Source organism: Olea europaea, chromosome 8, assembly GCF_002742605.1.
Source record: "Olea europaea var. sylvestris chromosome 8, O_europaea_v1, whole genome shotgun sequence".
Taxonomy (NCBI): Eukaryota; Viridiplantae; Streptophyta; class Magnoliopsida; order Lamiales; family Oleaceae; genus Olea; species Olea europaea.
Window position 1 is genome coordinate 3738535 of NC_036244.1, and position 16845 is coordinate 3755379.

General features: G+C 34.2%; 1 protein-coding gene across 1 annotated transcript; it reads right to left on the reverse strand.

Annotated features, from left to right (window-relative positions):
* Positions 1 to 12320: 12320 nt before the first annotated feature.
* Positions 12321 to 13388, reverse strand: LOC111398184. Its single transcript, XM_023025116.1, has 2 exons — positions 13195 to 13388; positions 12321 to 13077 (listed from the first exon to the last, which is right to left on the reverse strand). The coding sequence occupies exons 1-2, from the start codon at positions 13386 to 13388 to the stop codon at positions 12321 to 12323; spliced, it is 951 nt and encodes a 316-aa protein (XP_022880884.1).
* Between the last annotated feature and the right edge of the window lie 3457 nt (positions 13389 to 16845).

The window sequence follows — 16845 nt, forward strand, 5'->3', positions numbered from 1 at the left end:
TTTTTTCTGGGCAGAATTCCTTTATTTTTAAAGTTGGAAATTTGAGGTTCAAATCTTTAATTCAGATGAGGGCTTCTACATTTCTGGCGGACACGATTCTTTTGTTTTGACTCGAAAAATTTGTACAAACATTGAGATCTGCGGTCCATTTATGTTGTTCAATTTGCTGTCCACCTAATTATAAATTGATGCATCATGAAAAATATGGATTGATGTTAAGGTTCGAAACTTAAAATTGATGATAACTTTAATTTTTCATGATTTGCTAATTGACAATTTGGTGGACAATAAATTAGACAACAAAAAGGGACATCGGATATCAATTCATAATTGAGTGTCACTTGATAGTTTTGAATTTATTAACAATTGGAAAAAAAAAATCAATTTTTATTGGAATTCTTGAAAATGATACCCTTGGTTATGAGTAAATGGGAACAATATGTGATTGGATGTGTCCGTTTGGCCTTCATTATTTCAAATTTTAATGAGTAAAATAGTATTGTTTGGAGAATGCATGGTTGAAAAAGAAAAAAATCTTTTGAATTATATGTAATATTATTTTATGGAAGATTGCGTGGTTGAAAATAAGAAAGAGAAAAATAAAAATTAGTTTAATCTTTAATATTTTGCAAATAAATTATAAAATTATAAATCCGCCTACCAATATTTAAAATGTTTCAAACAAAATACCAATTTAGGTTTTTGGAGGTGGTTAGGTTAGGTGAGGTGTCTTTCAAAGAACCTTCCATAACATCAATCTTTTATTTGATTTTGAAGACTAAAAGGCATCAACTACAGCTATAAATACCCATCAAACGCTTGAAAAACGTTGTGCTCAAAAACCATACATCAATCCAACAATTCTTATCTACTAACCAACAATTCCTCCATTGTTTCCTTGAGATTTTTACTGAAAACATGGTGTTCTCGTTCAACATTGCAACCAACAATGCAAATGATGAAAACTCTTCTTATTTTGATGGTTGGAAGGCATATGATAATGATACCTTTCATCCCACAAAAATACTTCTGTGGAGTCATTCAAATGGGATTCACTGAAACTCAGGTGCGAACATATCTGGTACATAGTATTGGACAATATCATTTGATCCCGTCCAGTACTGCGCATTTATGGCAGAGGAAGAGTGGATTCAAATAACGAAAGTCGCCGTGTATTCCACTGTTTTCAGTGCACACGATTCCGACTGTTTCTAGGCCGGCCATTGGCACGCTGCACTCGGTTCGGGACTCTTGGTAAGAGTCACTTTGCGGATGGTGTCCTCGTGTCTCCACTAATAGTGAGCTAGCAGTGTCCATTGCTATCTGTTACGCCCTCGGCTAAGTCATGTTTCTAGTTATTAGGTTACTGCATTAAAACTTCAAAGTCGCAACTATACGTTAGATGTTTGTTTATTTAATGCCACTGGTGCTAAATAAAATTAGCTGTGATGTTGTGGCTAAATTTGGTCTCAAACTTGAATTGGCATGGATCGCAATTCATATCGCCTTAGACATCAAATACTTCTGGTACATGGCTATAAGCTACTGTGGCAAAGGCTGAGACGCAGAAAGCAAGAGCAACATCCTTGAAGCCATTTGATCCTTGAAGTGTACAAATGGATACTTTTTGGGTTGTTCTCAACCCATTCTTGGATTAAATCAAAGCAAAGCTGCATAAAATCAGAAGAGAGATTAATTTAGATCTGACTATACAGTAGTGGACGGAATTAAATAGTATTGTTAAATACTATGTACCAGACATGTTCATACCTGATTTTCTGCGAGTCCCATTTGAATGACTCCGGGATTATTTTTTGTGGAATGAAAGAGATCACTGTCATATGCCTTCCAACCATCAAAATAAGAAGAGTTTTCACTGTGTCCATTGTTGGTTGCAATCTTGGACAAGAACACCATATTTTCTGTCAAAAATTTCAAGGGAACAAATGAACAATGAGCAATCGAGGAATTGTTGAAATGTCTGAAGAGGTTTTTGAGAACAACATTGTTCAAGTGTTTGATGGGTATTTATAGTTGTAGTTGCTATCGTGGAAAGTTCTTTGAAGGACACCTAACCTCATCCACACCCCAAAACCTAAATTGGAATTATGTTTGAAACATTGTAAATAGGGGTGTATTTGTACTTAATTTTAACTTATAACAAATTCATGGTCAACAATTCGAGGCATTTATGAAGAGGTTAGAAGCGGTGCTAAGCAATAAGGCGAGGGACGTGAAGTTGGTAATGGCGCAAATTCAATTCTTTCAGACAAATGTGAGGAGGCATTGTGGAGCTTGTTAGGGAGGACCCCGAATGATTTCAGGCTCTATTTTTGTAAAGGGATAATTTGTAGTTCGTTGGATAGGAATGAAGAGGCCAGAGAGCAGTTCTCAAAGTTTTGTAATCTTTCACCCAGGAAATTTGAAGTAGAAGGGTATTTGAGAACGCCATTGTCAAGGATGAGGCTTTTCAGAATTCAATGTGATTTCAGGTGTCTTTTATTTTATTTTTTTTAATTATGAAAACAAGAATCTGTTTCTTGCCTTATACAAGTTAAATAATGCGATATAACTCACAGTTCAGGTCTTTCTAGATAGATTTTAGCATCTCAAACTGGGGGGTAGAGATTTTCCTAGTACTAATGTCAGTCATGACTTTCACCCTTGGAAATGCTGTTATATTTATATAAATGGAACCAGTCTTTTATGTGATCATGTGAATTTTGTTCTATTAGTTATTTCGAAAGATGATTTTCCTATTGGTGTAACTATATTAAGCTAATAATTCATAATATGATTAAAAAACAGCAAAAGAACAATATTGGGAAGACTTGAATATGTCGATTCAAACAATCTCTAGAAAAGATTAGAACAAGTATGTAATATTATTCTCCAGGGGACTTGTTAAACTAGGCACTGAAAGTTTAAAAAGCGATGCAGGGATATTTTCCTGGATAGACTTGAGAAGACTCCAAAAAAAACCAACATTTGAAGCCAAAATGGAGTTATGGTACAATGAAGTCAAGCTTAATGTTTTACCAGGCTCGCCTTGTTCAATTGCTTAGAGACAGGTTGGTTAAGGGTGTGCTTTGGGAAAATGGAAGATGGAAACTTGAGAATCGAACTTGGGAGATGACTCCATGAATTTTGCGTCCGATAAGTGCAATTTGTTCACTTATTTATGCTGCATTATTAAACTTTGTGTTGTCAAATTATTAATTTCTACTTTAACTTAAGTTAATTTTCTTTTGTTTTTAGTGATGGACTTGGTGGAAACAATTGGAGAGAAAGAAAGATGAAAATTGGATAAAAATACAATTTTGGGATCAAACTCTACATGCTAGAAATTGAAGGACTAAAGTGCATTAATTATAAGGAAGTGATGCTTTGAAAGTTAAATTGTAACTAATCGGGCCTCAAATAAATGGAAGGGAAAATTTCATAACTAAGAAATTAATTATGGCACATTTCAAAAACAAGAAAACAAGTTTCAAATTTCTAAAATCTGATTTTTATTAAAAATTATTTATAATTTAATCAGTTAATTAATTAATTTATTAATTAAATATATTTAGGTCACGGATCTATACAATTTGGTCACAAATTAACAATATAATTAGTTACTTATTATTTTTTGGTCACAAATTAAAAATTTTATATCACAAATTTTTTTACGTTCACAATTCAAAAATTTTGTAAGTCACAGTTTTTTCGTTGGTCACAAATTAAAAAATTAATTAGTCACGGATTAATTTTTAGTCACGACTTATCATATTATTGGTCACAACTTATTTTTCGATCACAAATCAAAGAATTTATAGGTCACAGAATATTTTTGGATCACGAATCCAAAAATTTTATAGGTCACAGATTTGTTCGAAGTTACAAATCAAAATTTTGTGTAAGTTACAAATCACATCATTGATCACAAATTCAAAAAATTATAGGTCAAAATATTTTTGGGTCACGAATTTAAAAATTTTATAGGTCACAGATTTGTTCGAGATCATAAATCAAAATTTTATAAGTCACAGATCACATTATTGATCACAAATTCAAAAAATTATAGGTCAAAATATTTTTGGGTCACGAATTTAAAAATTTTATAGGTCACAGATTTGTTCGAGATCATAAATCAAAATTTTATAAGTCACAGATCACATTATTGATCACAAATTCAAAAAATTATAGTTCGCATAATATTTTTGGGTCACGAATTCAAAAATTTTATAGGTCACAGATTTGTTTGAGGTCACAAATCAAAGAATTTATAGGTCACAGAATATTTTTGGGTCACGAATCCAAAAATTTTATAAGTCACAGATTTGTTTGAGGTCACAAATCAAAATTTTGGAAGTCACAAATCATATCATTGATCACAAATTCAAAAAATTATAGGTCACATAATATTTTTCGGTCACAAATCAAAAAAATTTGAAAAAAAATTTTTATATGTCACAGATTTTTCATCGATCACAAAATCAAAACTTTTATTGGTCACGACTCATTTACTCATTGCAAGTTATTAAATTAATTGGTCACGATTGATTTTTCGGTCACAACTTAATAAATTGTGATTCACAATTGGAGTCACAGTTACAATTTTCAGGTCACATATTCAATTATGAGTCACAATCAACAAAATAATTGGTCACGGGAATCCAATCCCATTTCATCCCACCCACAACCACCACTACAACTATCGCCACCACCATACCGACCGTCAAGGATCACCACGCTCCAACAGTCCTTTCGACATCTCACGTCAGTTCGTCACTGACTTTTCTTCTCCAACTGCAACATACACAACCCAACTCCATCTGTCGACCAAGTTTGCACGCACCACTACCACAAACTCCCAGCATCGCTGCCTCCACCACTGAAAAATCCTAGCATACCCAACACAGCACCGCATACACCACCACTCTACAACCACCACCACTGCACCATAGCATAATAGATGGAATCAAAAACAAAAACAAAAAGTCCCAAAAAATCGAGCTCACGAATCAGATCGTGATCGTACCACCAAAAAATCCCAGCAGCGCCACCTCACTCTACTGTGCCTTGCCATCGTCACCACTGTCATCACCACCTCAAAGCACCACCACCACCGTACCACTGCACAATAGATGGAATCAAAAACAAAAACAAAAAATCCCAAAAAAAGAGCCCACGAATTAGATCGCGCTTGCACCACCGAAAAATCCCATTAGCTTCGCTGTTACCACCGCCTCAAAGCACCACAAACACCACTACCACTACAGGCACCACCACCGCACCACAGCACAATAGATGGAATCAAAAACAAAAAAAAATCCCAAAAAAATAGAGCTCGTGAATGAAGTCGACAGATCAGATTGCGCTCGCTCCGCGTTGAGCCGCCAGCAGCGCCGCCTCGCTCCACTTCACCTTGCTGCCGTCGATGAGTGTGGTTCCGATATCAAGAAGAGGGAGAGAAGATCTAGAGCCTTGCCGGTAGTGGCTGTGAAGAAAGAGAGAGAAAGGGAGATGGAGAGAAAAATAAACTAATTAGGGTTTTGAAAATAATGAAATTTATATATTTAATATTTAAACATGATATATCTGATTTTTGAAATGTTAAACTACTCATCTTATTTTAGAATTGTGAATACATAAAGTAGGGAAATGTGTAATTTCCACTAAATGGAAAGTGAAAAAGAATATTTGGGCTTCAATAATTGTAGAAAATAGGTTGCCTTAGGATTTATACATAGAAAATGGCAGCCAAAGGTAAAATGGCAACTTAAAAAAATACCCTTAAAGTTAGATGTGTTTTGAAAAATCATATAAAAAGCTTTTTGGAAGTAAAAAATACTGTGTAAAATGAAAAAGTGACACAATGTCACTTTTTTTTTTATAAAATTGAAAAAGCAAAAAAAAAATAAAAAAATAAAAATTGACTCACTTAAAAAGTGACAAAATTAAAAAAAAATGACACGAACTCAAAAAAATGACAAACACAAAAATAGCACCATCCATTTGTACAACACAAATAATCATATTCTTAGCATAATTAGCATATCTAGGACAATCTACACGAGCGTAGTGGCGTTCTTAACATAATCAGCATGTCTAAAACAATTTAAGTTACAAAATGTCAAAAAGTGACAATATCACTTTTGAAAGTTTAGTGTCACATTTTTTATTAAAAAATGACATACAATGTCACTTTTTATTAAAAAGGTAATATTTGTCACTAAAAAAAAGTGATAGAAATTTCAAGAACATGATTGATAAAAAAAGTGACAAATACTCAAAAAAGTGACAAAAATTTAAAAAAGTGACATACTAAAAAATGCGACAAAAATTTAAAAAAGTGACGAATTTAAAAAATGACATTAAAAAAGGCTACACAGATTAAAAAAAAAAAGTGTCAGAAAATAAAAAAGTGAGACAAACAATCAAAAAAGTGACGAAACATCGATCAAAACCTTAAAATATATCATTTTATGCAAATTCAATCCAAATTACAACTGAAAATGCCCAACAACTACCTGCATAAAATTAATTCAATGCAAACACAATCATTACAAACATAAATAGTCTTTATTGAGGAGGAAAATTTCTCTTGATGCTAGAATAAAGTAACAAATAATAAATGCACTTCAATAGAGGGTGAACTACTAAAAATTTCTCTTGCTAGTTCATATTGTAGACATTTACGACAACTACAACTCATTAGTGTGCAGTGGACTAGGGTCGGTGATGGAAGAGGCGGTACGCCTGATCGTGGCACCAGAAATCGGGCTTGAAGCTCTCACCTTACCAACGAGCCGACAGCTGATGGCCAATGTTGAGGCTAACACAATGGCCCAGCTATCTTCGACGTTTGAGAGCACGGTATGCCTTCGTTGATCTGTTCTGACAATACAGATGAATGTCTCTTTCTCCCCCATCAATCGAACCACTTTACGGTGGAAGGTGAAGAGGTCGAGTCAGAGGTAACGGTTGAACGCTAAGCTGCTTCTCAATTCAACGATTTAAGGCTTCACACTTAGAAAATCATCAATAATTAAACATTTTCTACTCTTTCCATATATTTGTTGCAAAAATTGATGAATAGATAAATTATAAGTCACGACTTTATCAATCAACAAAGAGCTAAGGTTTTATCAACCCAGCATATAAAACTACCAAACCTAACATAGAATTGACATGGCCAATTGATCCAAAAATGAAACCATCTTCAAATTCTACTAAGTTCTTCCTACTAACTCTCGGTCCCTCCTCAAGCCATCAAAAGTACCACAATGGATAGAGACAACTTGGGATCTTTCTGCCACAAATCAAACATCAAAAGCTCAAATTGCTGAAGAAATGAAATACCCAAACTCTCAAACGAATCCTCGAGCAAATCTTGCCTCAAAAGAAATAAAAATAAAGAAGTACACGACGACTAATTTCTTATTCTCGTTTTCAATCTTCCTACTCTCCCCATCTCCAATAAATTGGCACAAACTGGCCTAAAATCAAGAAAACGAACAGAGACTAGCGAGATAGCAAAGGAGTAACGTCTTTTTTTTTTTTTTTTTTTTTTTTTTGCCGTATATCATATTCAACACATTCTTGAGAAATCACTTTGGAAGAATCTTTCAAACCATATTGACATATGGAATTAGATCAATACATCAAACACTTGGTGTGCACATTTTAATGAACCTGCAAAAGTTACTTATAAGGCCATCTGCAGTGTGAATCCGCCATGAAAATGTCTCTCATGGTTGGTAGAAGAAGCCTTGATCAAAATACAAGCAACAATTTGAGTGCTCATTCTCTCTGGCTCTAATTGGTAGATAAGAAGGCATTGATTTGCACTCAAACTATATGTTTGAGGAGAGACTTGTTCATTCACATAGTTTTCGAGATCTAGAAGGATGTTCGGGTTGTAAGGGTTGACGATTACGAGTTGCTCCACTGTGTATGACATCATCGATGGCTACTGCTTCTGATTAGGTGTTGAACTAGCCATCTCTCTGCCCATTCTCACGCTGTATCTATAAGTGCATTATATTGATTTGGTAAATTTAAAGAATGCAAATCAGTAGAAAGGGTACTTGGCTGTGGTACATAGGTTGTCATAATTATTACAGGGTTTACATTATGTTTAATTAATTTAGGGTATTAATCTAATTGAGCAACTTTTTAGAGCATTGGGTCTAATTTCCTCAAGGTAAAATTAGTCCCTTTTTTGGAGTCAACAAAAGCGGCTGCTAAGGGAGAAAAGAGAAAAAAATTGGGCCTTGTACTGGAGTAAAAAATTTGAGGGTTACTTGGGGATTTATAATATATACTTACATTAAAAATGGCAGCTAGTAGGGGGAATTGATAGATAGCAATTGTGGCTGGAAATTTAGGATTCATGTATACCGTGTTGGCGGCTGTGGTATAGAGAGAAGTAGACAAATTGCCAGCTAATTTGAATTCTTTTACATAGAAATTAAGGTAGCTGCTATGAGGTGATTTATATATACATTCACGCAGCCAAAGAGGAAAACACACGGGTTGTTGGCTGAAATTGAAGCAGAAAACTTGGAGGATATATTCACCTACGAAAAGGCTGCTGAATTGAGAAATACACGAGTAGAATCTAGGAATTATTTTGGAATTAGTCACTTCCTGTCGATTTTTGGTGATGTCTTTCCACTTTTATTTGTTTAATTTCAACTTGATACAAAGCTAATTCTTTTCTTGTATTGGAAGAATGACAAAACTGTTTGATTCTTAGTTTTTAATTCGATACTTTGTGTTTATATCTTAATACTTGTTTGTGGGTCTATTAATATGCATAATTATATTATTTTAATGTTTGCGAACTATTAGGATAGTAAGTTGCTTATTCGTATTATTGAAAAACTCACGATAGGTAGAACATTATTATTGGAACACACGGACAACCAATGTCAGGACTAATATTTATGGCGTGTGCGATCATGTGTGATAATCTCAAATGCCAACGTATATTTGTCATATAAATTCAGACTAGGAATATGATCATCTCGTGGTAATCATATGTTTATTATATCTTGGGAAAGAATGATAAATAATATTGGAATTGTCGATCCTCACAATTGCATAAATTGAGATAATTATTACTGGTTGAGAATTAGAACTCGGAATTGATCAGGGGTGTCGGAAATCTAATATGTTCACTAATTTGATCTTTAAACCAACTTTCATTGATTTCACAGGTTTTAGTTACAAAATTTAGTTAGCTATTCATCAATCGTCTTTTGGTCACTAATTACGCCCAAAATATAATGTGGTGATTGTAGTATAAATTTGGGGTGTCTATTCCACAGGGAAATGGAGAATTTCACCAAGGATCAAACAAACTAGGGTTTTCGTGATTTTATATAAATGTAGATTGTCAATTGGAATGAAATTTAATTATCAACATGCGAAACTAGTGAAGCATCTGAATTTCCTCAATTGGATTGGACCATAGATATCACAATTCATGGCTTTTTACTCAATTAGAGTTTTCATCAAAGCCTTCTACTCGAAATATTTAACAATGAAGGTCAATTAATTTTCAATTGTAATCCTAAGATCTAGACTTTTGCAAACCATTCTCACACACGTTTATTGGACTAAGATTAAGAAATGACCATATACACGATGCATAAGGCAGTAAATAATTCACCAATAAAATTTAATGAAATTGAAATTCAACAATTAGTTTAATTCTACGATATAGAAAATGTGATTGAGTCATTGATAAATATGGTAAAAGTTAAATCAATTCCAAGCAATTTTATGAAAGAAAGTCTAGATCTAGAAGTTTTTGATAATAAAGTACCAATTTACATGAATAATTGATGTGAAGTAGTCAGATTCAATGAGTTCCTCCATAACTTCACCTAGGAATTTAGTTTTCTATGGATTTCTTGAACTAGACTTGAGAGAAAATTGATAGGAGAATAATAGGGAGTGTTCTGATATGACATTGATTTCTATAAGTTTTGAACCCCATTTAGGAAACTAGAATTTTCACCTTAGAAATGAACCATGCGACCGAATGGTACAGTTCCTTGCAATCACATGGAACAATGAAAATGCACCTCTGAATTCCCTGCAGGTTTTTTTGCGACCGCATGGTTATTGCTATTTTTTTGGTCGGATAGTTTTTAGTATTTTGTTCATAACTTTCCCTCCTGATGTTCGATTGAAGCAATTCAAGTTATGTTAGAAAGCTAACTCAAAGAGCTACAACTTTTATTCAGAAATTATCTTCCAATTCGATCGTTTATCATGTCAAAAATGGGTCCTAATATGAGGCTAAAAATCGTACGTGACTTCTTTCGATTGAGAATTGATATGTGATCAGACTTTGATGATATTTTATCCCTTTAACTTCCTTTCTAATCCACTTGACCTCTAAAACTTTTGAATTTTCATCATAAGGTTAGACACAAGTTTGGAGTATTTGCACTTTAGTCCCCGAACTTTCATTTTCTTCTACTTTGGTCCTTTTTCGCTATTTTCTTCTATCTTCCATTTTTCTACCAAAATGCAACCTGAATCAAAACATCAGTATAATGAGTGTATTTCGGTATCAAATAATCACATGAATGTAATAATTAAGAGGGGGAAATATTATATTTTACACTCTTATCACACCCCTTAACTTACTTATTGTTAGTCCCTAACAATTCAATGCAGAACAAGCAAACAAATGATTAGACTGTAATACAAGTGAAATTATTAAGTTCAAACTTAACCACAATTCATGTTCTTTTTAAACTCAACACGACAAAGACTTAACAATGCCATGATCATCAAGATATCAAAAACACTTGCCAAATGTGTGAGTGTGTGTCAAGCCATAGTAATCTTGCAGCCAACCTTAACACATGCAACATCAAGTATGCCTCAAGCCAAAGGTTCAGCCTTATAACTCATCGGTATCAAAGTGTTTAGTGTGATTTTCTCTCTATGGAGCTGAGAAAGGGATACATTCAAAATTTGAAGGCTTAAATATTTGTGAGTGAACAACAAGCAAACATTGATCACATGATAGGCATGCTATCAAATGAGAATTCATCAACTTCATTCAACAACCCTACTTAGGATCATAATAGCCAATGCAAACTGTTGTAATGAGAATTAGGTTAGGAGATATATAAAGAAGGATAGAAGGAATTCAAGGACTTTCAAGTACATAACTAGGCATTTCATCAAGCATTTCAATAGATCACATAATTTACATCAATACATTCCTCAACATTTCAATCCCCAACGTCAATCCTCTTTTTCTTTTCTTCATTTTTCTCTTTTTTCTTTTCTTTTTTTTCATCATTTTTTTAAATTTTCCTCTTCTTCTGTTTTTCCTCTTTTATGTTTTGTCGCTTCACCTGAGCACTTATTAACTCTATCCATTTCCTCTTTACTTTCCTTCTCAAATGAATATTTGATACCTACTATACACTTGGAAGTAAAAAGGCGAGAAAACACGTGTACATGCTACATTCCAGTATAGACAAGTATGGATAACATGGTTGCATGAAGAAAAAGGCTATATATGTGTATTGGCTCAAAGGGGTTACTAGGGGGATGTAATCATGAAGAAGAACTGGTCTAAAGGTTCAAATTCAATCCTAAATTGACTGTCATCATTTCCTAAATATGATCCACTATCTTACCATTGACCGTGTAATGTTATTCTTAAAAGAAGTTTCCAATTCACGAAATCAATGAATGGTTATTATCATTTTTTTTGTATATTGTGGTTTTTAATCCTCACCAATTCCCATATAAAAACTCTAGCAAGAGACTCCTCGAGCTACATGTGTCAAATTGCCATCGTACTACAAGGCTTGTGTGCACAAAACGAATTTAGCAAGTGTCTCAACATCTAGACTCTCATAAATAATATTAATTCCTAGTGGCATATTTTGTAATTCAAGAACATAAGCATGTAGCAATTAGAGACTTAAGAAAATTTTTTAGACCAATTCAGCAAAACAAACCAACATTCCATTAAAATCATGTAATTCACAAGAAAGTTTCAAATATATGTGAAAGCATGTATACTAAAAGAAGGGAAAGATGTCACCTGGATATTGTAGTGAATCAACAGAAGCTAGAATATGGTGGACCTGAAAGTTCTCTATGAAATGGGTGATGCAAGAAATGAAAATAAACCGAAATACAGTGAATAATGCATATGGTGAAAATAAACCTAAAAAAAAAATACAAAAATAAGAAAAGAAAGAAAAGGGAAGGACCTCCCCTTGGGTTGCCTCCCAAGCAGCACCTTTGTTTATTGTCGTTGGCTCGATTCAATATTGCTTTCTTTAGTCCGCATCTAGCCAGGGCACTATCAATCTTCCTTGCATTGCACCAAGCTCATTGGAGATAAGCACTAGTGATGTTCCATAATCCTGCAAATCATCAAAAGCAGCACAGATATCAGCATATTCATCGGCATCATATCTTATCGAAATTTCAAAATTCGAAAGGAAAGAATTTAAAGGGTCCGGGTCAATAATCGTAGGTACTTCTTCCTGAACGAGTACATCAATCATGAATGTCTGATGATACTCGTCATCTTCCTCAGGTTGCTTCATGATGTGAAAGATGTTGATGTCTAGGGTTATGTTCCCAAATGATAGTTTCATTAGACCGTTCATGCAATTGATAAGAGCATTAGCTGTGGCAAGAAAAGATCTACCAAGAATTATGAGAATTTTGGAGTTAACATTCACATCGACTTTTATGTCCAAAATCGAGAAGTCAATAGGGTAATGAAATTTGTCAACTTGTACCAACAAATCCTCAACTACTCCCTTAGGCCTAATAGTGGACTGATCAGCCAATTGTAAACTTACTGAAGTGTGTTTCATCTCTCCTAACCCTAATGACAAGTAAATATCATACGGCATGATGCGGACACTAGCCCCTATATCAAGAAGGGTTTGTGAAATCACATGGTTCCTGATGATGCAAGAGACATTAGGACAACCAGGATCCTTATACTTTGGTAAGATCTTTTGCTCAATCATAGCACTCACATGTTCAATCAAGAAAGTAATTTTCTTGACATGGTGTTTCCTTTTCACAGTGCACAAGTCTTTTAGAACTTTAGCATATGTAGGAACTTAGGAGATCACAAGTAGGAGAGGTAGATTGATTTTTACTTGTTTTAGGCATACAGATTTTGAGATAGACTTGAGAGCTTGAGGGAAATGCACTCTAGATGGATTTTTCACTACCTCCTCACTAGGGGTACTCTCTTCTGAATTACTAGGGTTCTTTTTATCATCCCTAGGTTTGGGGGTTGGTTCAATAACCTTACTGGACCGAGTGGTTATGACATTAACTTCCTTAAGGTTGTTTTCTCTTGAGCCCAAGGTTTGTGCCATATGCTGTCCCCTAGGATTTGGTTGGGCTTGCACTGAAAATTTTCCCCACTCCCCTACAACTAAGACATTAGTTAGTTTGGATATATTAGATTTTATTTCCTTGTTTTCTTTAACAATCTGGGTAATCATAGTCTCAAACTTCTAATTGGTTTTATTTTGTGCCTCTATGGTTGCGTGTAGGATGTCTTCTAAAGAGTTCCCAGAGGATGTGGATTGATATAGAGGTACAGTGTGAGCTCTGTTTGACTGGTTTTCAGGTTTTCAGTTGAAATTAGGGTGATTCTGCCACCTCGGATTTTAAGTTTCAGAGAAAGGAGCATAAGGCTTTTGGTACCTACCTGAGGCATTGCAGTACTCCTCATAGACTCCTCTCATCTTAGGATAGGTAGCACACTCTTGTTTTGGATGATTTATTCCACCACACACAAAACAAGGTCCTAAAAACTAGACACAGGAAACAAATTGTGTGGATTTCGAATCTTTAGGATGTAGGGCTTCAAGTTCTCTAGTGAGGACTTCTACATTTGCTCTAAGGTTGTCTTTTTCCTAAGATGATAAATACCTATGCTATTCGAATTTCCACTGGGTCATGATCAATTAGTGTTCTCAGTGGCATTATGTCCAGTCCAGGTATGGGTTTTTCTGCTAGGTCATCTAAGTATTCAATAGCCTCATCTGGATCTTTTTATGGGAATTCACCATTACACATCACTTCCACAAACTGGAGCTCCCTTGGTAATAATCTCTCATAAAAGTAACTCACAACATACCAACTTTTATAACCGTGGTGGTGCTTGCAATTCTTTGTATCTTTTACATGCTTGATATAAAGTTTCGTTGTCATTTTGGACAAAAAAAGAAAATTGTTTTTTTTTTTTTTTTGGTAAAACAGTTGTTTTATGATGGGGAAAGTATTTGCCAAAGAATGCTTGGGTTATTTCGGCCCAACTCCCAATCAAACGTGGTCGCAGTGAATACAGCTAGTTTTTTGCTCGTTCTTTGAGTAAAAATGGAAATTTTTTTTTAGCCTGATTGCATCCAATGTACCATGTTGACTGTGGAATGTTACCACCACCTCCTCAAACTTCCTAACATGCACGTATGGATTTTTGCTTTCAAGACCATGAAAATTGGGAAGAAGTTGAATCATTCTCGATTTTAGGTCCATACGTGGCATGTTAGGTGGAAACATGATGCATGACAGTGTAGATGTGCATGTGGGGTGAAGGTAATCATGCAAGGTCCTATAGGGTGTATCGCCATCTTACTATCAGACATTATGCTGTGTAGTGTGATATTTGTGACAACAGATGCAGTATCAAAAAGAAGATTAGAAAGTGATTCAAACACTGATTGAGGTCTCGCAATGAATCGCCCTTGCTAGCCTCGATGCATGTTCATAAAACACAAAAAATGAAACTAAATGAGAAATAACAAAATATCTAAGAAAATAAACTAAGCTAACTACAAAAATGTAAAAGAGGAATGAAACCACCTTTTTACTTGATAATCCTTCAATTATTTATACCGTCTCCCCGACAACGACGCCAAAATATGATTACATCCAAAGTATAATGCGATGATTGTATTATAGATTTGGGGTATCAATTCCTCAGGGAGATGGAAAATTTCACCAAGGATCAAACAAACTAGGGTTTTCGTGATTTTATATAAATGTAGATTGTCAATTGGAATGAAATTTTATTATCAATATGTGAAATTAGTGAAGCATCCGAATTCCCTCAATTAGATTGGACCATCAATATCAATAATTTATGGCTTTTTACTCAATCAGAGGTTTTCGTGACAACCTTCTAATCAAAATATTTAACAATGAAGATCAATTAATTTTCAATTGTAATCCTAAGATCTAGACTTTTGCAAACCATTCCCACACATGTTTATTGGATTAAGATTAAGAAACAATCATGTACACAATGCATAAGGCAGTAAATAATCCACCAATAAAATTTAATGAATTTGAAATTCAACAATTAGTTTATTTCTACAATAGCGAAAACATGATTGAGTCTATGAAGAATATAGTAAAAGTGAATTCAATTCCAAGCAATTTCATGAAAGAAAATCTAGATCTAGAAGTGTTTGATAATAAAAGTACCATTTTACCTGAATAATTGATGTGAAGTAGCCAAGAAATTTATTTTTCTATGGATTTCTTGAGCCAAACTTGAGAGAATTGATAGGAGATGAATGGGGGGCGTTCTGGGATGACCTAGGGTCATAAAATCGCGTAGAAGATGTGTTTCCATAAGTTTTGGACTCAAATTAGGAAACTAGAATTTTCATAACGGAAGTGAACTATGCGACAACATAGTATAGTTCCTTGCAGTCTTATGGAACAATGAAAATGCTCCTCTAAATTCCCTGCAAGTGTTTGTGCGACCGCGTGGAAGAAAACCATGCGACCGCATGGTTATTGCTATTTTATTCGTAGACAGCTTTTCGTATTTTGGCCTTAACTTTCCCTCCCGATGTTTAATTGAAGTGATTCAAGTTGCGATGGAAAGCTAACTCAAAGGAATACAATTTTTCTTCGAATGTCATCTTCCAATTAGATCGTTTGGCACGTCAAAAATGGGTCCCAATATGAGGTTGAAAATGGTGTGTAACTTTTTCCGATTGGGAATTGATGTGTGATCAAATTTTGACAATATTTCATCCCTTTGACTTCCTTTATCATCCACTTGACCTCTGAAACTTTCGAATCTTCATCATAATGTTAGGCACAAGTTTGGAGTATTTGCACTTTAGTCCCCAAACTTTCATTTTCTTCCACTTTGGGCTTTTTCGCTCTTTTCTTCTATCTTCCATTTTTTCTACCAAAATGCGACCTGAATCAAAATATAAGTATAATAAGTGCATTTTGACATGAAATAATCAGGGATAAATATTATATTTTACACTTTTATCAGTTACAAACATGAATTTAAATATATCAAATATACTAGAATTGATCCTTATTCTTCATGGGATTATAACTCTTTCATCACGATTATTACTTGTACAATAAATCCGTACGTTTGTGAGATTTTGACGAACAAGTTTTTGACACCGTTATCGAGAAATGACGGTGTTAATTTTGGTTATTAGATATTTTGGATTCGTTTTTATTTTTTATTAGTTTTGTTGTTTTTAAGCTACTATTACACTACTTAATTCTTTTGTATCTTGACTCTTTTCAGGTAAATTTAGTTTATGCAAAATCTTGACGAGCCTGATCTTGTTTCGATAGATCACAAAATTGAAAAGACATTTAGAAATCACAAAAGAGTGAAGCGTCAAGTAAAGAGAGTGGCCGATAAGCAGAATCAACCCCAAAATCAAGTTCAGTTTTAAGAGCATACACCATAGCCAAATCAACAGAGAGCCATCTAGAATGAAACCCTTATTTTAGTTGAGAATTTTGTAAATCCGATTCCAGCACCAGTGCAACCCG

Excerpts from the sequence above, each read along its gene's own strand:
- LOC111398184 (XM_023025116.1), bottom strand. The coding sequence starts at position 13,388 with ATGGCACAAACCTTGGGCTCAAGAGAAAACAACCTTAAGGAAGTTAAT. Across the intron at positions 13,078-13,194 it reads CATTTCCCTCAAGCTCTCAA|GAAACACCATGTCAAGAAAA; the intron begins GTCTATCTCAAA and ends CACTGTGAAAAG.